This window comes from Neofelis nebulosa, chromosome 2, assembly GCF_028018385.1.
Source record: "Neofelis nebulosa isolate mNeoNeb1 chromosome 2, mNeoNeb1.pri, whole genome shotgun sequence".
NCBI classification, from domain to species: domain Eukaryota; kingdom Metazoa; phylum Chordata; class Mammalia; order Carnivora; family Felidae; genus Neofelis; species Neofelis nebulosa.
Genome location: NC_080783.1, coordinates 157308278 through 157333439, shown reverse-complemented (window position 1 = coordinate 157333439; position 25162 = coordinate 157308278). Strand labels below are relative to the sequence as shown.

The 25162-nt window shown below is 41.7% G+C and overlaps 1 protein-coding gene across 3 annotated transcripts in view; it reads left to right on the top strand.

The window, feature by feature from the left end:
* Positions 1–25162, top strand: part of AK5 (adenylate kinase 5) — a 264187-nt gene that overhangs the window by 200912 nt on the left and 38113 nt on the right. For all 3 annotated transcript variants that reach the window (XM_058716927.1, XM_058716926.1, XM_058716924.1), the window contains 2 exons: positions 20213–20376; positions 22296–22412. In XM_058716927.1, the coding sequence (XP_058572910.1) occupies positions 20213–20376; positions 22296–22412 (281 nt within the window). The remainder of the gene's footprint in view (positions 1–20212; positions 20377–22295; positions 22413–25162) is intronic.

Below are 25162 nucleotides of genomic sequence, written 5' to 3'. Positions count from 1 at the left end.
TCTCCACTTTGGGCTGCTTCATCTGCAGCACAGGAGTCTATAGCCCAATTTACCTGTTTACCTAACTTGGTCCTTCACTCCTGTGAAAGCAGCTTTCTGCTATAGTACTAAATTGGGGGTCACATCCACCCGGAATACCTAATCTTACTTATTTCATATACCTATGTATTGGGTGCCTTTGCACCTCCCTATTTTGTTTACCCAAACTCGAGTATGAACATCCTATGGCTTTGTACTTCTTTATACCTTGTTAACCCATTGGTGTAAGCCTGGGGGATTCTTAAGCTTATTCCTCACACTACTTAATTACATAAACCTTTTCACTACAAAAATGCTCTAAGTAATGTTGAACTAGAACAAAACATTTTCTTCATTTAACCAGACCAAACCTCTACAAAAGGCTTACTATGCTTAAAGAACTATGGGATTCAAAAAGACATTAAACAGTCCTTGGAATACTGCATGACATGGCAGAAGCACAGGGATTTTTCCATGTTTTTTTTAAATGATTTCCTCAAGAAGGGAATGTTGCTGAGTCAATTCAGTCATCCAGACGGGCCAATTATTGCTAAACGGAAAAGTGCCCAAGTAAATGAGTTTTACCAAGGAAAGTGTTTGGAGACCTCACACCATCATACACATTGTCTCCCTACCCATTTCTTGAAATCTTTTTGGAAGCACCATTAACTTACCAACAGAGGCACCTGGTGAAGACTGAGTTACTCAGCCTGTTCACTCAAAAGCACATCTCCAGGTCTGACTCACTGAAAGCTTCTTTTGCTTGTTCTGAGACCCACTAAGCATGACCAACAGTACAGACTTTAGAAGGACCCAGCACTGGAAATGAGAGACTACCCAAAACCTTGTGTTTATATCTAACCTCTGTGTGCCCTTGGCCCAATCCCTTACCCTCTCTGGATTTCTTTTAAAATGGAAAAATGATATTTGTTTTCTTTTCACCCCAAATTTGAGCAGCCAGTGAGTTGATAAGTTGATAACTGTTCTCTTAATTGGAAGCATGTGCAACAGAGACATAGCCCCAAGGAAGTGAAGTATGAAGGCAACTGAAAAAGTCAGTCTTCATCTTCTACCCCCCAAATATTTATTTTAATTACCTAATAATAGTATTAAAACTAACATATGCTGGTCACTTACTATGTTCTAGGTACTGTGCTGCCTTTTTACATATTATCTTATTTATTTCTCACACCAATCACCAGTACTCGTGTTTTTCCCCATTTTACAGATGAAGAAGTAGCAACTCAGAAGGTTAAGGGACTTCCGAAGGTTACACTGTTAAAAAATGGGACTCACACCCAGTTTCTCAGACTTCAAAGCCCACGATTTAAAAGTGTATACAGATATGTAGTAAGGAGAGAAGGTGGGAGTATTGTGGGTGGGGGAAGAGCTTGCCATAATTATTTGAATAAATGCCCCAATTTTCTATTTTACTTTGTTCCTGTATATCTAGCTATTGATGTCTGAAAGCAAAGACAAAATAATAAGACATCAAATGAATATTGGTGAAATAGTCCTCTGTGTGCCTCAGCATGTTTCTGCCAATTATTTGCAATTCCATAATAACTTCAAAACAGGAAACAATTTGAAGCCATAAAAGTATGTGAACCATTCTGAACACTGCCCTACCCACCCAAAGCACATCAATTTTGAAATACACACTGTATCTTTTACTAAGAAGGCATATCGTGGGTATCTTTTTTATGAGCATTACCAAAAGTATTTCAGAGAGCCAAGGGCAACAATGAGCAAGTGTTTGAGAATGTGATTCTGGGTACATCTGAAGGAACCTAGTGCTTTTGAGATTTTCTTTGTGGGTTGGATAGAGTACCTGGACCACATATTGATCTCAAACAATGGCTTAGTTTAGAGCTAGACGGAAAAAATAGCCTAGGCCAGGGGATCTACAGACTTCCAGGGGGCTGTATACAGTTCCCTAATGATAAAAATATTCTCTCACTGCTGTATTAAAATTTCCCATTAGCTATATACTCCTTTGGGTAATTTTCATTAATTCATTTGATTTTTATTGAGTTTCTGCTCTATATCAGCAAAATGATGGGCCTCATCATACAAAGATGAAAGATGAGGCTCCCTAATCTCAAGGAGCTCACGTTGTAGGGAGGGAGCAAACAAACAGCACAGCTTGGTACAGTACATGCAGTGGCAGCAACAGAGGTAATGGAAAGAAAGACTAAAGTGGGCATGCAGGGGTAAAAGGGGACATCAGAGCTGAGTCCTGAGAAAGAAAAGGAATTGGCCAAGTGGCAAGTGGAAAAAAAGTTGGAGTCCATGGCAAGGAGAGGGAACAAGTGTGCAAGAGAGAGCCTCAGAGGCGAGGGTGCAGGAAGCGATGAGAGGCAGAGCTGGAAACAGACTCAGGGTCCAGGGCATGAAAGGCTGAGAACACAAGGCTAACAAATATAAACTTCAGCCTGTAGCAATGGGGAGCTGTCAAGGCTTTTATTCTGTCACATGTCACCAAATTTGGATTTCAGAAAACACACTCTGGAAGCAGTGAGAGGGAGCCTAGGCTGCAGCAGGGAGGCCAGCTAGGAGGTCAGATGGATGGTCATGCAGGTGAGGAACAAGGAATCAGTTGAAGTGGAAAAGAAGAAACAGATCCAAAAGGTCTTAGGAAATAGAATCAACAGGACGTAAAGATCCATTTTGTTCGGGTGAACAAGAAGAAAACTAGCATGACTCGGAAATGGCTAGTTCAGGGGCTCCTGGGTGGCTCAATTGGTTAGGTGTCCAGCTTTGGCTCTGGCCATGACCTCAGGGCTCATGGGTTTGAGCCCTGCATCAGGCTCTGTGCTGACAGCTCAGAGCCTGGAGCCTGCTGTGAATTCTGTGTCTCCCTATCTCTCTCTCTGCCCCTCGTGCGTGCTCTCTCTCTCTCTTTCAAAAAATAAATGTTAAAAAAATTTTTTTTCAAAGAAGTGGCTAGTTTAGATGACCAGGTGAACGGAGGTGTCATTCAAGGATATAAGGAATGTGGAGAAGAAATGGGTTTTGAGAAAGTGATGAAATGTGTTCACACAGTTTAAGATAGAAATGCTAGAAAAAAAAAATTTGAGATGCTAATGAGACATCCATCAGTTAACGTCATTAAACAAGAGGGTTTTGAAATCCAGTACCCAAAATAACAAGTTGTGGCTGTAGACACAGATGTAGAATTCACCAGGATATCAATGGCAGTGAAACCACGCATGTGCAAGGGATCAGCCAGGGAGCTTAGGGACAGTGAGCATGGAGGAAGGCTGAGACCAGGAGTCTGGGAAACACCTGTGCCAGAGCCAAAGGAGGAGAGAACAGCAAGGAAAGCAGACTATCAAGAGCAAATGGTGTCACAGAAAGCAAGGGAGGAGAGAGTTTCCATGTCGGAAAAGTTAAGTAAAAAACAATGAGAACTGTCTGTTAGGTTTGGCAACCGCAGAATTACTGGTGACTTTGGTGAGAGCAGTTCCAGTGGAACAGAAAGGAGTAAAGCCAGCTGGCTGAGGGGCAAATGGGAGGTGAGGAAGTGAGGATACATTTAGACTATACTTGCGAGAAATTTGACTCTGAGAGAAAGCAAAGACTTAGGGCAGTAACTAAGGGAAAGGTCAAAAGTGGGTATGAGAGAGTCAAACATATTTGTATAGAGAGAGAGAGGCAGTAAACCATCTAGATAAGTGTGTGACCTACTTGAGTTTACATGCCAGCTCCACTCTCACCTTGGGCAACACTCTTACACCCACTCTTCCTCAGTTTTCTCACCTCTCATGTGGAAGTAATGATTTTATCTAGGTCATAGTGTTGATGTGAGGATGAAATGAGTTAACACATGTCACAGCGCTCCTAGTATATATTCAACAAGCATTAGCTATTACTACAACTATTATATGGTTAGTGAGGAGAGACAGCCAATAAAAAAGAGAGGATCCTGAGAAAGGAGGGGGGACAGGTAGGATAGGATCAGAAGTGCCTTGGAATGAGGAAAGGATACCTCCAGGATGGGGATGCATGACAGGTTAAAAGGTTGGGTGTTCATCTATCTGTTTCTGGTGTCACTTGTTAAAATTATACATTCCCTTAAGGGATTGACCTGTTTTGCAGTGTTTTACCTGGAGCAACTGTGGTTGGCTGGGATCAAGACAAGTTGAAGTGGGAAAGTATCTCTTAGGCCTTGGGCTTACACCTGCCTTTTGACTGCCATTTCCTCTTGTAGACACCTTCTTGCAGTTGGTTACAACACAACACAGATTTTACTGTAGGATGCTGTATTTAGCCTTGAGGCATAAAGCAGAATAACAAGCCAGTGATTAAAGGGGCAGTAACTGTTTTGGCTTTTCCAAATGTAACATTCCCAAAGTATTTCCCTCTCATTTTGCTCTAGACTCGAGAACCAAGAGTCTCAGAGCATCTTTATAGTTGTAAATGAAACATATTTAAACCAACCATTAGGTGGTCATGGCAATGAAAGACTCTCTCCTCTTATAACTGAGTGGAGCTGTTTTGTGTTAACAGGACATAGTCCTGTGACCCAGTTGATTTTTTTTTCATATTGTCTGCGGCACTGCCTCTGAAGGCAGTGTTCCTCATGGTTCTACTTTGCTTTGAGGAATGCCTTCTACCAGAAAATGGATCACCATGTCAATGCCACACACCTGCCCATCCATGCCAGCCAAGTGACCTCAGTTTAAAGTGGAAGGAACTTATTGGGTCCAATTGCATATTTCCCTGAATTGACTAACTCTTATAGTAAAAGCATGGAAAGCTGGCATGGACAGAGCCCCAAGTAGAACACAGTCTTATTTTTCTTGGAAACCCTCAACTTGGTCTGGGTGGACCCATTGAGGCAAGCTCTGAGACAGCCTCTCATTCCAACATTTGTTGTTGAGAGAGTAAGAGAATATTAAGAAGTGAGAAACCTGGCTGAGTCCAGCCAAAAGTCTCCTAGAGTCTACTCCTGGAGACCCCTTCCACTGACCACTTTCTTGAAGGCAGTGATGGCCATTGATTGGAGAATAGTTTTTACTAAATTTCCTAGAAGACAGAGACCATGCCCTTTCTTTTCTTTTTCTTTTTTTTTTTCTTCTTTCTGTAGCACCTATCAGGATACCTGGCACTTAGTAGGCATTTGATACATATCTTTAGAAAAAATGAATGAATGGATTGAAATGGAATGGAAGATATAAAGACTTCATTGTCAGAGAAGTAAATGTGTTAACTTGTCTTCTACCAATAACCATCTCAGAGTCATAATGATAACAGCAGAGGTTTCAAGTAAAATGACAGGGCTTGGCCATTTTTAAGAACCAACCATAACTAAAAGACTCTTCCTCTGGATGGGTCCTGAAAAATCAATATGGAGTCTTTAGAATGTCTTCCTGGCCCTTTCCCACAAAAACAAAATAAAAAAATTCATGCCTTTGGTAAATTTTGCTGAGTAAGGTAGCATGTAGCTTCCATATCAGAATCAAGTTCCAGTCCACCACCAGGTAACTGGCATAGATGCCAGGAAACAAAATACGAAACAAATAGCTAGAAAATCATTGACCTTGATGGTACTGATTATGAGTTTTACCATCATTCAAAAAAGGGAATATAGACTGGAGTTGATTTGTTAAACTGTCATTGAAGATGCAAGAAAAGGAAAGCAAGAAAAGGAGGATTTTTTTTTAATTTTTTTATGTTCCCATCCCTCAAGGGGATTATAACCTATTTGATGAAGCAAGAATTGATGCTTATAAAAACTTTAGAACTAATACAAGACAGTGTACAGTTAACTGACAAAGGAACTATTTAGTCAGTATTAGCAGGGATTAGAAGACAAAGAAAGCACAATGGCTGAATGGATGGGAGCCCCTTCTTGGGGAAGCTGAGAACCAAGGAGAGCCTCAGAGAATGGATGGGATCCCCTAGGCTTGAGAGAAGGCTGAAGAGAGAGGGATCCCAAAATGGGAGATTTTGAGTAGGGAACAAATTACAGTCATAGGAATATGCCCTTCATGGCCCAGGAACAGGAAGAAGATGGACCAAACCATGGAAGCCCTGGATGCTGAGAAATAATGTGATATTGACCAAGGATGAGTCCAGGGCTGGTGAACAGACAGGAAGCACCAGAAGGGAAAAACTGCCCTTGATGAACTTGCTCTACTTTCATCATTTCCCACTCCTTCTCTTCTGTTAGGATACATGCAGCCAAAATCTCTCCCAAAACCGATTACTAGAATTTTTTTAATTTAAGGACTTTATATTTATTTATAAAAAATAATGTCTTTATTCTAGAAAACATGTATTAGCAATGACAAATCACCCAAAATCCCAAAGCTTAACAATGAGTGTTATTAAGATTTTGATTTATATCCCTCTTAATGTTTTTCTATGTATGTATTTTTAAAATATATATTTTTCATCAAAATTAGATCATGCAACTCTAAAACCTACTTTTTATACTTAACAAAATATCTTAAGGGCCTTTCCAAGATTGTAGAGCTGAATATACAACGTTGTATCTTTTTTTTTTTTTTTTAACGTTTATTTATTTTTGAGACAGAGAAAGACAGAGCATGAACGGGGGAAGGGTCAGAGAGAGAGGGAGACACAGAATCAGAGGCAAGCTCCAGGTTCTGAGCTGTCAGCACAGAGCCCGATGCGGGGCTCGAACTCACAGACCGTGAGATCACGACCTGAGCCGAAGTCGGACGCTTCACCGACTGACCCACCCAGGCACCCCTACAATGTTGTATCTTAAAGTTTTCTTGCAATTGAACTGAAACAGAAAAACAGGAAAGCACTCAAATCATGAGTGTTTAGCTTGATAAATTTTCCCTGATTGGACACATTCATCTTATCCACATGCAGATCAAGAAATCGAACATTACCAACATCCCGGAATGCTCCTTGCCCCCCTTCTATTCACTTCCCCCTGCGAGGAATACCATAGATATTTTTGAGTTTTATATAAATGGAATCATTCTGTATGTATTTGTATCTGTCTTCTTTCAATACATCATTTTAATGACCACGTACACTATTCCTTTGAATCACTATAATTTATTCAGTTTATTCCTATTGTCATGCATTTTCCCCCAGTTTTTTGCTTTCATTAAAAATTCTGTAATGAGGGGCGCCTGGGTGGCGCAGTCGGTTAAGCGTCCGACTTCAGCCAGGTCACGATCTCGCAGTCCGTGAGTTTGAGCCCCGCGTCAGGCTCTGGGCTGATGGCTCGGAGCCTGGAGCCTGTTTCCGATTCTGTGTCTCCCTCTCTCTGCACCTCCCCTGTTCATGCTCTGTCTCTCTCTGTCCCAAAAATAAATAAAAAACGTTGAAAAAAAAAATTAAAAAAAAAAAAAAAATTCTGTAATGAATATCTATGTAACTAAACAGTGATTTTTCCCCTTACAATAAATCCACTGACAAAGACTTTTGACTTATATTACCAGATTGCCCTTCAGAAAGATTATACCAATTTTATATTCCCATCACAGCATATAAGACTTCCAATTTCCATGATTTGGTCCAAAATTGAACACAAAACCCCAGACGTAATCCAACTAACATCCACCACAAACGTCCCTACCGGTCTTAAATATCCTCACTTCCTTTTATAGTACATAAATAGACTGCAAGTACAAATATTCTCTGAATTCTCTGACAAAGACAAAAACATGGAGTGGTAGTGCTGGAAATGACCTTGGAATTTACCTAGTCCAACAAGCTTGTTTTCGGATGAGAATACAGAAGCCCAAAGAGGAGAAATGTCAGCGGAGACAGATTCCCAGTGAAAAATGAACCAGAAAACCACGAGTAGAAAAAAAGCTGCAAAGAAATAAAACAAAATGTATTTCTGGCAGTTACCTTTGGGAAGCAGGATTATGGGAGACTTTTCTTCTTTTTGCTTTTCCGAATTATTTAAATCTTCAGTAAGGAGCATATATTTCTTTGACAGAGAAAAATCATTTTCTTTAAAAGAAGGAAAGAGAAAGAAGGAAATGTAGAAAGGAGAGGCTGAGTTTGTAAATTACCTACTATATTCACTTAATGCATGCCTAAGATCCCAGCGTGAGGTGGACTGCAAAAGAGGAAAAACGGTGGCTTGATAAGTTTAAGATGAATTTGGAAGAGGCAGAGTACTCTAGAACAATGAATTCTCAGAATTTAGAGGCCTAAATACGAAAATCCTGACTGAAACAGCTTTTGGAAGGCTCTAGTTTATAAGCTTGGTGAGTCAGGTCTGCAACAGGCCCTAGAGACCTCTGGGTGAAGAAGAAAAGGACCAGTTTTTTAGTAGTATTTTCTCATGAGCAAGTTGGAAATCCTGTCTCTGTCTTTGTTTGGAGATGGAGTTAGAATGGATATGGGGCTGGGATGGAGATGGGGGTGTGATGGAATGGAGTTGGTGTAAGCATGGGGATGTGGTTGGGATAGAGATGGGATTAGGTTGGATATGAATTTAGGATGGAAATTGGTTTGTACTAAGAGCTACAGGAGTTCACAGCATTGTGTGGTGAAAACGTTTACAGGAATCACCTTGGTGCATGCCATTTCCTCTCACCCAAGACCTGAACCTTCCTTGTCTTGTCTCTGTGTAAGAGCTAGATTCATGGCATCCAATTCTATGGAAGAATGAGAGTCATGGCATCCAATTCCAGAGTCTTGTGTTAACTAGACATTTCACATGTCTTTCTGTGCCTATCGTAGATTCTGTGAATGGCAGAATCATTGACTTTTCAGCTTGTCACAAGAGAGATGAAATCATGTCTGTAAAGTCTCCAGGTTAATAAGTGGTGGGGCTGATAAGGTTGCTAGTTTTAACAAATTAAAATACAAAACAACTAGTTAAATTTGAATTTTAGATAAACAGTGATAGGGTTTAGTGTGAGCATGTTTGATGCAATAATTAACTGGACGTCAACTGGCAACCCTATGGGGCCATTATGGAAGCCTAGCTTCTGGTTAAGTAAACACTGTGTGGTGTATTTCTGAACAGCAAAGTCTATCTGATTTCCAGAGTGGCCTTACATATGAGAGACTGTAGAGCTTAGCAGTTACCAAGGCACAGGGGGACCTTGGGCAAATATGTTTAACCTGTACAATAAGGTTATAAATAACATTTACTTCAAATAGCTATTATAAGGATTAAATGACTCTAGCTCTTCCAAAGAGACAAGACAAGGAAGGTTCAAGTTTTGGGTGAGAGGAAATAGCATGCACCAAGGTAGTGATTCCTAAACATTAAAAAAGAATACTAATAGAACAGATACCCACTAGACAGAGCCAAAGCATAAGAGACTCTTAAAAACTGAGAACAAACTGAGGGTTGATGGGGGTGGGAGGGTTGATGGGGGAGGGTAAGTGATGGGTATCGAAAAGGGCATCTTTTGGGATGAGCACTGGGTGTTGTATGGAAACCAATTTGACAATAGATTTCATATATTAAGAAAATAATAAAAAATAAATAAAACTATCAAAAAAGAAAGGAACAGATACCCACTAGATCAAATATCAAGCCAAAAGCACTGTAAACCAGACACCTTTATCTGAATAGTCTGCAGTGACTTCTCAAACATGTCTGTCTCTGAACCATTTCATTGGTACAAAATAGGCCACAGTCCCCCTTCTGTTCTCTCGGTCTTGATGCTGAGAAAACAAAAGTTCCCTTCATCTGCAAGAGAGAGGTTGGCCCTGCTATTGACAAGGATTTTTATTAGTGATTTTTATTAGTGATTGTAACAAGCCTTCATTCACAATAGAACCATTATGTCAGCATTATTTCACTGTAAATATTAAAGGAAAGATCAACCAAGAGTCAATGCAGCGACCACTGGGGAGTTCACAGCAAATTTCCTTCAAGACTATCTAGTCTAGAAATTCCAGATTGGGTTAATCATCAGAATCACTTGGGGAATTTTTTAAATATCATCTTGTTTTATTATGAAAATATTTCAAACATTCAACAAAGCTGAAAGAATGTTACAGTGAACACTTGTACAACCACCACCTAATTTCTGCCAGTAACATTTTACTGTAACTTGTTCTATCACATATCTGTCCTTCTAGCCATCCCTTTGCCCAGCCATCAATGTCTTTTTTTTTCTTACACATTTCAAAGTAAGTTGCAGATATCTTTATGCTTTCCCTGGAGAACTTTCTAAAACTATAATTTCCCAGGCTTCAACCCCAGTGGTTCACAGACCTACTGATACAGGAATGTTTTCAATACCCTAGGTGATTCTGCTACACAGTCAAATTTGGGAAAGCATCAGTCAGAAGAAGCGAGGTTATGCTGTTAAGCCCAACTAAAAATCTCTGTAGTATAGAACAACAAAGATGTTTCTTCTTTCTCCTCTTCCTCTTCTTGTTCTTGTTCTGGACCAATGCTACATGTTCATCAGCAGTTGACTAGGCTTCACTCTGGTAACCCCTACTATCTGAAACATTGATAGTTTCATGGAAAAGGAACAAAAAACATAGAAAACCATGTACTGGCTATAAAAACCTCTGTCTAAATATGATGCACATCCACCTCTCTCCACATTTCATTGGCCAAAACACTTGGGAACTCTTAAGTTCAAAACAGTGGGGACAAATTATCCTTCCTCAGGGAGGAGCACCTTGGACAGGAAGTTTGGATATTAAGGAGGAGTATTAAAACACACATAGAGAAAGAAAAAAAAAATTAATTTAATCCAGACTCTTCAATTCAAAGACAAGGAAGCTAGCATTCAAAGAGGCAAAATCTCCCAAGATCTCCCAGGATCACTCAGCTAGTTCAATGCAGGAATGGCCTAGAACCAAAGTCTCCTAACTCCTAATGTCATGTACAGGGCTACCTCCTTCTCCTTGAAACTCACAGATTGTTTACCATCAATTTATTCATTCATTCACCAATCTAACAACTACCCCTATACACCATGCACTGATACATAAGGCACAGTGCCTGCCATCAAGAAGTTCACAGTCACATGTAAAGTTCTTCCATATAACCTGCAGTTGACCCTATCACTGGCATATCTTATCCTATTCACCAAATAGCCTGAAGCAGCAGTGCATTTCAGAACTAATAGAGATGTTGTCTTAGAGGATAAGGATCTATTTTTCTTAATTGCTTTTAGTCAGACAGAGTGTTCTCAGCAACAGCCTGGTGAAACTCAGCATGGTGATACAGCTCATCCTGAATACTGAATATTGAAAGTGACTCATAGGCCAACAGTGTTTGGAGATCATTCCTAGGGCACAGTCAGTTCATGATCTGATGGAATGATGGCTTTTCTGTGAAAGGAATCACTCAGTCACAAAACCTAAACCCAACCTCGGAGCACATTTTCACTTAGGGAGAAAGAAATACTTCAAGGGATAGAAATCTAATAGATTTTTTTTAACAATTCTGATGACTATATAAAAACAGAATAGTTTGATTTGCAAAAGATGTTTGATACCTTCACAAGCTATAACTGTGAGGACTACCCATCTTCAAAGATGTTAAAATAGTATCACAATATAAAAGTGCTGTTTCCTAATTTGTAATTAACGAGGTTGAAGTCCAAGAGGGTAAGTGACTTGGCCAAAGTCATCTGACTAGGTAAAGGTATGAGATATAAACCTGGAAGTTGAGGCCTTTGGTCCAGTGTTCCTTTTACATGAAAGGAAATAGAGTTGTCACTTTTATGGGACCATAAGGCTCCTAGTCATTGGCCCTCTTTCACAATTGCCTGTGATACCATGCAAAGCTCTGTGGAGATACCAATAAAAATAAAGCACTTTCTACTTTCTGTGAGCTTCAGCCTGGCAGAGGAAGGAAGAGAATGTGGGCAAACTTTGTGTCCTGGAGGCCACGGGAAGAGTGAATTTCAGGATGTTTATCAATGGTGTTAAATGCTACTAAAGGGTCAAAAGTAGTAAAGACTAGGGGAAGATCATTAAATGATATGACAATTATGCAATCACTGTTGAACTATAAAAGGTCAACTTCAGAGAGTGACAGAGTAGGAGGGTGGTATGCAAGAGGACAGGGAGTCAGTAAAAGAGAGGGAAATGGAAACGGGCAGTTTTAGGATACTGAAAAAATAGGAAAGGATATAAAAATAACTAGAGGATGCAGGCAATAGTAGAAATATTTTCATTTGGATTGGGAAGAAACGAGCCTATTGTTACACAGAAGAGAGACAAGATGGTGCCAACTGAGAGGAATACATTTACAGTGGACAGGAAAGAGGAGCAAGTTCTTGGAGCAGGCAGGAGGGGAGCCTTTCATCATTAAATAATTTATGTGTATGTCGAGGGTGGGATGGGTGAAATAGGCGATGGGGATTAAGGAGTACATTTGTCATGACAAGCACTGGATGATTTGTGGAATTGTTGAATCACTATATTGTACATCTGAAACTAACATAACACTTTATGTTAACAATACTGGGATTAAAATAAAATAAAAAATAAATAGAAACAATTTGTTCTTTCAGCCATGATTATGAAGTGTCTATTATGATTCAGGCATTGTGTTCGGGCACCATAGTGAGCAAAATATACCCATAGCCCATGTTTGTGAACCATAGAGTCAAATATGGAAGACAGGCTTAAATAAATGGCAGGTAGATAGATGAGAGAGAGAATCATTATGCTGTGAAAAGTGCTGTTAAGGAAAATGCCAAGGTGCTAAATGGGTAGCCAAAGCAGAGAAGTTAGCCATCAGCTAAATAGTTGTATGAAATAGTCTTCCAAACAAAAGAAAGGAGGAATGGAGAACAAAAGATATGTTTTGAAAATGTTAAGAAAAGAAGATAAGCTTCACCTTTGTAATGAACAGGAGAGTTAAAAATACTTGTAAGAAGGGGCTCCTGCATGGCTCAGTCAGTTAAGCATCTGACTCTTGATTTTGGGTCAGGTCATGATCTCAAGGTTCGTGGGTTCAAGCCCCACATCAGGCTCTGTGCTGACAGCATGGAACCTGCTTGGGATTCTCTCTTCCTCTCTCTCTCTCTCTCTATCTCTCTCTCTCTCTCTCTCTCTCTCTGCCCCTCCCCTGCTTGCACTCTTTCTCTCTCTTCAAAAATAAATAAATTTTTTTTTTTTTTTAAATACTTGTAAGGAGACCACCTGGGTGGCTCAATAAGTTAAGCATCTCACTTTGGCTCAGGTCATGATCTCACAGTTTGTGAGTTCAAGCCCTGTGTCGGGCCCTGTGCTGCCAGCTCAGAGCCTGGAGCCTGCTTCAGATTCTGTGTCTCCCCCTCTCTCTGCCCCTCCCATGCTCATGCTCTGTCTCTCAATAATAAATAAAAATGTTTAAAAAAATACTTGTAAGAGTAAGAATATGTTTGAAGAATGTGTTTGAAGATTTGAGGACAATGGGGACATAATAGAATCCATCCATGGACATTCTATTTGGTATCAGCAAAAGAGGAATCTATTTACCCAGAAGCATTAGAAGCTATTATGAAGTTAGATAGCATGACCCAGTTGGCTGGGTTTTCTGATGGTCTTAAGCAACCCAGAGTAGATCAAATAAAGCAAATGGTGGGTTGGGCAGAGACTAGTTGGTGGTTCTCATGGAAGCCACAACAGAATTCAATGGGGCAAGGGACTCATAGCTACTAGAAAGGGCCTGGTGTCCAGCTGACTGTGAAGGTAAAGGCCCAAAGGGAATGGACCAACTCAATGAGGTCACAAAGAAGGCAGAGAACAAGTTGAGAAGTGGATCAAGGGGAAAGAAAAATGGACAGAAAGATATGAGCAGAGTAGAAGGATAGACCCAAGTGATAAGAAACTCTCCGTTTCCACCAGATCAATAGGGAGCTAAAATTCAGTCAGCAATGCTGGTCACTGGTGATGAAGACGTTTAAAGAATGCTGAGGATGGGGCGCCTGGGTGGCGCAGTCGGTTAAGCGTCCGACTTCAGCCAGGTCACGATCTCGCGGTCCGTGAGTTCGAGCCCCGCGTCAGGCTCTGGGCTGATGGCTCGGAGCCTGGAGCCTGTTTCCGATTCTGTGTCTCCCTCTCTCTCTGCCCCTCCCCCGTTCATGCTCTGTCTCTGTCCCAAAAATAAATAAAAAACATTAAAAAAAAAAAAAATTTAAAAAAAAAAAAAAAAAAAAAAAGAATGCTGAGGCTGGGGTGGGATGGGCTTAAGGCCTGGAAAGCTTTGCTATTGACAATTGGAAAATTAGAACCCAAAGAATGCTATCCTCTCTGCTGCTCCTTAGAGAAAACAAACTGTGAGTTTTCTTAACCAGATACCTGTGTGTGTGTGTGTGTGTGTGTGTGTGTGTGTGTGTGTATAAACACACATGCTAATATATATATATTAATTACCTGCAAGTGGTCTGGACATCTCAAGGTGATGGCTAATCCCCAAACTTGTTAGATTGTATTTAATTCAAACCTCAGTATGCAGATGACACCCAGGAAGAACTAGCAGGATGAGTAACCATCCCTTATTACATGTAGCCTTTACCAAGCTCCAGGTTTTTTTGGCAGAGAGATGGGAACAAGGGAAGTTTTTAATGAGATATGGGACGAAGGGACTGATTTCAGAGACTTTTCAAATGTAGACACAACTTTTCAAAGTTGCTTGACAACTGGTCAGGTATGGGAGAGAAAGAGGAAGGAGGCTCTAAGGGAGAATGAGGCAGAGAGTTTGCTCTAATTTCATTTTATAGATGAAGAAACTAAGGCTCAGAGAATTTTAGACTCACTTGTATCCACACAATTAGTAAGTGGCAGAGCCAGGTCTTACTGCCAGATTCGCCTGCCCTGTGCCCTTCCCTGCATCACTCTCCTTTCTCTCCTGCCATTCCCTGCAGGACCCACTCACACTCCAAACTGCCGTACTGAAGATACCAGGCTCACCCGTAATGCTCTTCTTGTCCACATTTTCCACATTTCCCCTATGTCAGTGAAGGCAATCGCACATGCTCATTAATTCCTGCCTGGGCCAGGAGTCCCTCCCAGTGTTTGTGCAACAGTCTTTAGAGGCCCGGCTCATACGCCTGCCTCACAGCTGTGACGCCGGGTCCACTTGCCATCCTCCCATTATTAGACAGCGAGGTCTCTGACGGAAAGGACAGGGCCTCTGAGTCTTTTTATTTTCAAAGCTTAGCACGGCATCTGACCTATACTAGCTGCCCCTCAGATGTTAGTCAAATGAAGAGCTGTAGTAACAGGCTTAATTCCAGGCGGCATCCCACAGTAAAATGTCAACAAAGGACATTATTAACTGCTGTATGCCATTGCTATTTGAAATATTTAAAAATAAAAGTGTAGGGTGCCTGAGTGGCTCAGTTGATTAAGCATCTGACTTTGGCTCAGGTCATGATCTCACGGTTTGTGAGTTCGAATCCCACGTTGGGTGAGCTCAAACCCCACTTCAGGTGAACACAAGCACCCTGCTTCGGGTGAGCCCTGCCTCTCTCTCTCTCTCTCTTTCTCTGCCCCTCGTGGGTTTCTCTCTCCTTCTGTCTCTCCACCCTCGCTCACTTGCGCCCCCCCCCTCTCTAATAATAATAATAAATAGAAGTGTACTAGAAGCTTTCGTGCTTGCATTTGTTTGGACTGGGAGTTCAATCTGACATATGATTTGTTCGGTCTTTTCTTTTGGAGCCCAGAATGTGCTACAGCACAGCATCCTAGCCATCCCATCCTGAGGCCAAGCACCCTTGTGATACTTGCTTTGGAGGTGGGTCTTCTCTTGCAGAATCCAGCCAATGAATCCAGGAGTCATCTCTTAAAAGAGAAGTGAGCTGATGAATGTGGGAGGTGCCTCCTAAGAGAGGCTTGCTCCAGGAGATAAAAAGTGTGTGGGGGGGGGGGGGTGGGAGGAGGTGGCCCAGGTGGACGTGGGGAGGGGTTTCCAGTCCATCTCCAAGAAAAACAGGGACCAAAGAGAGAGCTTGAGTGAGAATACAGACCTGCACCCCCCGGGGTGGCTGCTCTTCTGCTCGGGCCCCCTGCTGTGTGGCGCTGTCAGGACCGCAGGGGGAGATGGGACTGAGCTGTGAAGTGAGAGTTCACAGTATTTCCGCTTGTACAACGAGCACCGTAAGCCTCGTGTGGAAAAAATGTTCAATTACATTGGAGGTTGAGAATCAAGATGTCTCAACTCCTTTTTCTTGTGAAGCGTTGACGACCCCTTCAGAATGGAGCCTCCTATTGCAGACTCTTCGGGGATGACCCCACACGGTGTTGTGCATGGGTTAGCTCGGGGGTGTGAACCTCGAGTAATGATACACTAAAAGTCAGGGAGATGACAGGAAATGTGACAGCTCCTTGTCTGCTGTCAGTCATCTTGTCACCAGAGAACACAGCCCACTGGTTCTGATATGTGGCACCTGAAGAGATTTTTATAACAGATTATCCCGGAGGGATGATATCAAGACCCCGTTGTTTTTTATTTAAAAGTCGTAAGTTAAGGCCTCGAAGACCTGTAAGTGACATTGTATGAACATTCATATTTCTCCTAGCAGCTTTTGTGCCTTTGCTGCAGTGATAAAAATCACTTTGTTCTCCAGTTCGGAGCCATGGGAAGAATCGAGGCATTGTGTAGATTACTTAAAATTCCACCGTGTCTGCACCATTTGGCCAAAGAATGCTGAGAATTTGCAGCTGTTGTTCCACAAAGGGCTCCTAACTGGGGCAGTGGCTGCTGCTAAACACACAGCTGTTGTCAATTTAAGCTGAAGATTTTTAATTGCCTTTGTGTCAAAATTTATTAAATAATATTTTAGAGAAACAAAAACTATAATAGTCATATTAGTGGGATGCTGAAGGAAGAAAATCACTAGAACACAGCATTTTTTGCCTTGCAAGCGGAGTCCGAAAATACCTTTTCCACATGACCGGCTTCCAGCCATCCCAGGAAAAGCGTTTCTAGGTAAATCCGGCCACGGAAGCCCTGGAGGCTTCTGTGGGAGCTCAGCCCCTTGTCCTCCTCGCTCATCTATCTGGAAGCACTTCTTGTCTGAGTGGCCATCTCTTGTTGCCACACTCTCCCTCCGTTTCTGTGATCTCAGGAGAGGAATCCTAGTGCTCAGAGCAAATGTAGCCTTGGCTGGCGACTGACTGCTCCTGCTAAGTGGTCCACATTATTTTTTTTTTTTTAATATATGAAATTTATTGTCAAATTGGTTTCCATACAACACCCAGTGCTCATCCCAAAAGATGCCCTATTCAATGCCCATCACCTACCCTTCCCTCCTTCCCACCCCCCATCTACCCTCTGTTTGTTCTCAGTTTTTAAGAGTCTCTTATGTTTTGGCTCTCTCCCACTCTAACCTCATTTTTTTTTCCTTCCCCTCCACCATGGGTTTCTGTTAAGTTTCTCAGGATCCACATAAGAGTGAAAACATATGGTATCTGTCTTTCTCTGTATGGCTTATTTCACTTAGCATCACACTCTCCAGTTCCATCCACGCTGCTACAAAGGGCCATATTTCATTCTTTCTCATTGCCACGTAGTACTCCACTGTGTATATAAACCACAATTTCTTTATCCATTCATCAGTTGATGGACATTTAGGCTTTTTCCACAATTTGGCTATTGTTGAGAGTGCTGCTGTAAACATTGGGGTACAAGTGCCCTATGCATCAGTACTCCTGTATCCCTTGGGTAAATTCCTAGCAGTGCTACTCTGGGTCATAGGGTAGGTCTATTTTTAATTTTCTGAGGAACCTCCACACTGTTTTGCAGAGTGGCTGCACCAGTTTGCATTCCCACCAACAGTGCAAGAGGGTTCCCATTTCTCCACATCCTCTCCAGCATCTATAGTCTCCTGATTTGTTAATTTTGGCCACTCTGGCGGTCCACATTATTTTTATGAGCCTCTGTAATTGCTGTTTTCCTGTCACATCTAGCACATCCATGACAATGCTGTGAGGTGTCTGAACCCTCCCCACTTGGCTTACAGCAGCTATGAGGTGAGCCGAAGATAGAAAACATGGATCTTTCCTTTATTTTCTGTAAAGGCAAAAGAGAGAGAAGGAAAGGTCCTTTCACTAGCAAGGAACAACAGCTAAGGTCCCCCAAGAGGGAAGTTGCCAAGTGTCCTGAGAAAGGGTTTTTGAAGATGAAGAGAAGTGGACCAGGAAAACTGCCAAACAAGTCCTAAATCCTCACTACCTTTACCATCTCAGTTGTGTTTTGCATTTTAATGTTCAATATCACCTCTATCAGGAAAAACTTCAGTTCATCAGGCACTTACAGAGCACCTACTATGAAACTTCAGTTCATCAGACACTTACAGGGCACCTACTGTGTGCAAGGTTAGGAACCTAGTGAGGGACCTGGAGACCAAGTGGTGGACAGGCTGAGGGCATCCAAGTGCTATTTAAACCACTCACTCCCACAGAGGTGAGGGCGAGAGGTCTAATTCCTGGCAGAAGGGGCAAGCATTTGATCCAGGTCTAAGAGGACCTCAATAGTTAGAGGAGGAAGGAAGGGCGTTCCAGGCTGAGGACCTGGGAGAGCAAAGCATGGTGGCCTGGAAAAGTATGTCTTGTTGAAGAGACAGTATGCAGCTGGACATAACAGTATTGGACAAAGATAAGAAATGGAGAAAAAAAGTTGGAGAGGTTAAACTAGATTCTTGAAGGCTGAAATACTACTCTAAGGAGTTTGGATCTTGTCCTGCGCAGAATGGGAAGCCATTGAATGCAGTGGAGCTGGGAAGTGCCCATGCTTTTCAGGATAGCAGGTCTTTTTCTAGCAGGTCTGCTAGACTCCAGAGCCTCACCTCTCCTCCATGCAGAGGTGGAATGACTGCCACAGTCCCAGAGCATAAGGACCTGCTCATACCACAGGCAAGCGTGGTCAGTGGGGAAGAAAAGAGGAAAACGCTTCTGAGAGCCAGAGTCTAGGCTTCACATCCTTGACTTGGTACATACTGGCCATGCGGTTTATTATAGTTGAGTTTATTCTCTGTGTCTCTGCTTTCCCATATGTAAAATGGGGATAATAGTGCCTGCCTTCTAAGATTATTTTAAATTAATACATATAAAATGTTTAGTGGGCACCTGGGTGGCTCAGTCAGTTAAGTGTCTGACTCTTGATTTGGGCTCAGGTCATGATCTCACGGTCATGGAATCAAACCCCACATCAGGCTCTGTGTTGAGCATGGAGCCTGCTTAAGATTCTCTCTCTTTCCCTCACCTCTGTCCCTCTCCCACTGGCGTGCACATGTTCTCTCTCTCTCCCTCTCTCTCTCTCTCTCAAAATAAAATAAAATAAAATAAAATAAAATAAAATAAAATAAAATCTTTAAAATGCGTAGAACAGTGAGTGCAGTAAACTCCTGGCAAAGGTTAGCTATTAATTTTGGATGTAAAATCTTACAACTTAGCAACTGGTTGAACTTGGGGCAGGGGAAGCAGGGAAAAGAGTCGAAGGTGTAATGCTCATCAAAGGAATATGGCTGATACTCAGAATAATATTCAGAAAACAGCAGGAAGAAAATCATATTGAGGGACATTCTACAAAATAAATATAATCTTCAAAAGTATCAAGGAAACATGAAGAAATCTGTTCCATACAGGAGACCAGAAGGGCATGATAACTAAAAGCAGTGCATGATTCTGAACTTGACCCATTGACTTCAAAGAACATTATTGGAACAATTCCACTGAAATATGAATGGGTTCTGAAGAGGTAGTAATGTAGAAGGATATGCTTGGCTCCTTGTTTAGAGGAGATGAAACTGAAGTGTTCTGTAGTGATGAGGCAGCAATTAGAATGGCAACTTATTCTCAAATGTTTCAGAAAGTTCTTTGTTCTCTCCTGATAACTCTCCTGTACATTTGGGATTGTTTGAAAATGAAAACAATGTATTTTAAAAATTAATAGCTAGCATCTATTGCCCACCCACTTTTGTACCAGGCACCATGGTCAGTGTTTTGCACATGAGCATATTCAGTTCCCCAGGAAACTTCTCCTTCATCTCTACCAAAACAGAGTCTTGCACCCCTCCCCTGTGCCCTAGAGCAGCCTGAACTCTCCCCACTAGATCACCTATAGTAACTGCTTATTGTTGGTGGATAACATCTGCCCCTGCCCCAGACAACAGGCTCTTTGAGGGCAAGGACTGTATCCCATTCTCCATAGTCCACCGCTCCCTATAACTCATAAGAACTCAGTACATGCTTGGTGAATGAAGTGCTGAGGCTTGTTCACCATGGCGGCTTGGGATGGGTGTCTGATACATGACTTCTTTTCTAGGTGGCCCAGGCTCTGGCAAAGGCACACAGTGTGAAAAGCTGGTGGAAAAATACGGATTTACACATCTCTCGACTGGTGAGCTCCTGCGTAATGAGCTGTCATCAGAATCTGAAAGAAGCAAATTGATCAGAGATATCATGGAACGTGGAGACCTGGTGCCCTCAGTAAGTGACAGCTACCTTTCCTGGCTGGCGAGGGATTTTGGAGTGTTGCAGCTAGTCTAAGCTGCTGGAAAAAAGAAGCCCACACGCCAACAGCTACATTTTATTTCTCCCTGATGTAACAGTCCAGAGGCAGGTGGTGGGTCTACAGCAGAGACCTGTCAGTCAGACCATGTTGTCCAGGCCCAGGTTCCTCCTACCTTGTTACTCTTCCAGCTCCCTGATTGTTAGCCTAACTCGTATTTTCCAGAAAAGACTGGTCCCCACTTTAGCGTTAAAATCTTCAAAATCTTTGCTGCATGGTGCTGCAAAGCCTAGAACTGGAATCCTCTGGAAAATAGGAAATAATGTTTTGGTCTAGTTCTGGAAGGTATGATAGCACTATCTTGAAATTTGGTATCTCCCTTAGATAGTTTAAGTAAAAAATTTCCCTTTTATGTATCTTTGTTCCTTTTCAAATCACCATCTATCTCTGGGAAGCTGTGTGCCATGGGTATCAAAAAATATTCATCCTTGCCTTACTAGTTCCCATGCTAGGCTCTGTAATTAGGGCTTGTACAATGCAGTCCCTATTAGCTAACAGAGCTTTATGCTTCCTCTTTAATGAGCTACAGTCTGTTTCCCTCCTGGAAGCCAGCATGGTTCTCACGAAAGGAAACAGACCATTGCAGTTGGCTCTTAGCAGACCTCCTTGCCCCCACTCTTTTCCCCCTCCAGTTTACTCTTTTCATAGCAGCCAGATGGATTTCTTTAAAATGTTTGTCAAATTGTGTTATTCCCTTTCCCAGAAGCTTCCAGTGGATCCCCACCACACTGAGAATGAAATCCAGAGTCCTTCCTGTGACTCTGGACTCCAGCTACCTTTCCAACATCATTTTACACCCAGCCACTGGCCTCACCATTATTCTTCCCACAGGCCAGGCTGTTTCTGCCTCAGGGCCTTTGCACTGCTGTTTCCTCAACTTGATATATTAATATAGTTTGCTCCTTTACTTTGTCCAGATCCCTACTTAAATATCCCAATTTATCAAAGAGGCCTTCCCTGACTACCTTATCTAAAATAGCACCTCCAGAATTTTGTATCTCTTTGCCTTACTTTAATTTTGTCCTTAACAATTCTCTCTAGCTGATTATTTATTATATATTTCTTTAAGTATTATCTATCTTTCTATCTAGAATATAAACTTCATGAGGAGTTAATTCACTAGAACCTAGGCATAGTTTCTTACCACCCTTGTGATGGCTGTGTATTCCCCAAGCCCCGAACAAAAGTCAGAGGATGCCAGGGAACCAGAGAACAGAGAATTCCCCCCATTTGGGCAGCTGGTCACATTTTTCCTACATCCAATCCCAAGATTGCATGTATCTCTCTCCTCTCATTTTCAGAAGCACAGGTTAAATCAAAATTTTTAACAGAAAAAGTGATACTGCTAGAAAATGCTACTTCATATTTATAGAAAGTTTTCTCAAGTCAGTAGCTGTCAAATTTTTAGAATATTTACTGGGAAAAAAATCAACAGAGAAGCACATTTTATACCATGTTTTGCTTAGTTTTAAACTTCCATTATCCCTAATTCATGGCCATATGAATTTCATTTATTCTAAGATGCTGTTATTTTAAGATACCCTAGTAAAATAGAACTAATAAGTTATCTCATATATAGCTATACCAGCCAGAAAAAAGAAAAAAAAAAAACTTTTTAAACTATGACTGATTGTAATACACCTATCAATTTCATAGGCAGTAAAATGGGGGAAAGTGAGATTAAGAATGGATGAAATATGGTATATTGCTGTCTGCTGTTAATCTTATCTGAACCTTTCTCCCTCCCCAAATGGGATGACTGATGGAGGTGGGTGGTGATTCTAGCATTGTTCTATGAAAGAGCTCAGATGCTGACCATTCTCTCTCTCTGCTCCAGCGCATCATTCTGGAGCTCCTGAAGGAGGCCATGTTGGCCAGCCTCAGTGACACCAAGGGCTTCCTGATTGATGGCTATCCCCAGGAAGTGAAGCAAGGGGAAGAGTTCGGACGTAGCGTAAGCTGTTGTTACGGGGATCTTCCCAGAAGGACAATTAGGGATATCATTGAGGTTGGGGGATAAATTCAAAGTCTATCCCTCTCCTAATTACGTTAATCAAACCTTTAGTGACAAATGGCAAAAGCTCAACACAAAATGACAAAAAAGAGGAGGGTGGGTTGGGTGATGGTGGTGGATTTATCGGCTCAATTAACAAAAATGTCCAGGAGTGGTTCACACTTGGTTGGATCCATGTATTCAGATTTGTTCGTCAATGGTGTGACTTTCTCCATCTCTTGAATTCTAGGCTTATATTTCACCATCTAAGTGATCTCACAGAAAGTGTTTTTCTTTTCCAGTGGGTGCAGCAAAAGACCCAGGGTTGTGTTTCGTTATCCTGGATTAGGTCATGAGCCCATCACTGAACCAATCACTGTGGCCAAGGGGAAGATGGGAGGGCATATAATGAAATATCCGGGAATATCCTGATTCATCCTGGAGGACCAGGTCAGGGATGAGAAGGGAGAAGGAAGAACAGGCACCATACCTGAAGGACACAGACTGAAGAAGGGAAGGGATATCACCCAAGAAAGAATAGGGATACCCCTAGAGGCTAGCAAGGGAATTGATGCTGGACAGGCAGAATCAAATGTACCAAATGCTCCAGCCTCCCACCATCCAGCCTCCTCAACTCCCACCCTCTCTTAGTGAAGTGGGTGGATCAGGGCCACTTACAGGTGAACAACAGTAAGTAAAAACCCATCATAACTCTCATTTATTGAACCCACTCTGGGCTCACTCCTGTGCTACATGCTTTACATACATTCACCTCTAAGTCCAAGCAAGAGAGAGACAGTTGTCCCCATTTATTAAACAAAGATGCCAGAGCTTGCAAGAATTAATATTTATGTAGATTTTTCTTTTGACTAGTTTTAAAATATTTTCATATATATTTCATTTCATACATTATTAAGAATCTTTTAAGATAGAAAGAGGAGGTATTTTCTTTACATTAAAGGTGATGAATTAAGCTCAAAGAGGTTACATGACTTATCCACAATCAAATGGAAGATAAGTGACAACTGCTGGTAGGACAAAGATTTGGAGGCCCGTCTCCATCCATCTCTAACACTGTGACGTTCATTAAAGTGAATTGTACTTGTGTGTCTCCTGGGGGTTAGTCTGACCTTCTAAGCCTGTTTGACTGAACTTCCTTAGATAGTATCTGAATATTTAAAGGCAATTGCTCGCCTTCTCCTACATTTCTTCCTTGCAACCAGAGTAAAAGAACAAATGCCCTGGCCTACTTGGCAAGAGTGGGCTGTGAATCGGGCAGGGCTTTCCCTCACCTCCAGAGCCTCCATCAAGGTGGGGCGGCAGAGTCTGTGACTGCAGTGGGTGGTTCCAGGTAGTTCCTGATGGGGCGGGGGGCAGGGGAGGCACTCAGAGCCAGTGTTCTAATGAGCTTTTTCTCACAAAACAAACCACTTTAAGAGCTCAAACTTCAATATAAATCAACTACTTTTTTCAAAGAATGGAATTAGGAAGATTGTTCTACTTTTTTTTTTTTTTTTTAAATCATGGTAAAACATACATAACATAAAAGTTAACGTCTGGGGCGCCTGGGTGGCTCAGTCGGTTGGGCATCCGACTTCGGCTCAGGTCACGATCTCATGGGTTGTGAGTTCGAGCCCTGTGTCGGGCTCTGGGCTGATAGCTCAGAGCCTGGAGCCTGTTTCGGATTCTGTCTCTCCCTCTCTCTGCCCCTCCCCTGTTCACACTCTGTCTCTGTCTCTCTCAAAAATAAACATTTAAAAAAATTTTTTTTAAGTTAACATCTTAACGAATTTTATTGAACTGTACAGTTCAATTGTTGTGCATTCATTCTTAAGAAGTCTTTTCATCCTGCAAAATGGAAACTCTACACCCATGAAATAACAACTCCCTGTTTCTCTCTCCCCTCAGCCCCTGGCAACCACAATTCTACTTTCTGTCTCTGAATTTGACTACTCTAGGGACCTCTCACAAGTGGAATAAGGCAGACTTGTCCTTTTGTAGCTGGCCTATTTCACTTAGCATAATATCCTCAAGGCTCATTCATGTTGTGGCATGTGTTACAATTTCCTTCCTTTCTAAGGCTGAAAGATATTTTGTTTATCCATTCATCCATCAATAGTTACTTGGGTTGCTTCTGCTGTTTGGCTACTATAAATAATGCTATGAACATGGATGTACAAATACTTCTTCAGGACTCTGCTTTCAACTCCTTTTGTATATATACAGAAGTGAAGTTACTGGAACATGTCATAATTCTATCACTTACCACCTACCATAGCCACTGCACCATTTTACATTCCCACCAGCAAGTGTGCAAGGGATCCAGTTTCTCTACATCTTCACCAACACCTGTTGTTTTCTGGGGGTTTTGATAGCAGCCATCCTTATGGGCATGAGGTGACTTCTGATTGTGGTTTGGGTTTCCATTTTCCCAAAGATGAATGATGTTGAGCATCCATTCATGTTCTTGTTGGGCATTTGTATTATCTTCTTTGGAGAAAAGTCGATTCACATCCCTTGCCCATTTTCAAATCAGGTTGTTTGGTTTCTTGTTGTTAAATTGTACGAGTTATTTATATATTCTGGATACTAACCTATTATCAGATATATGATTTGCTAATTTTTCTCCCACTCTGTATGTGGCCTTTTCATTCTGTTAATTGTATCCTTTGATACACAGAAGTCTTTTTTATTTTTATATAGTCCAGTTT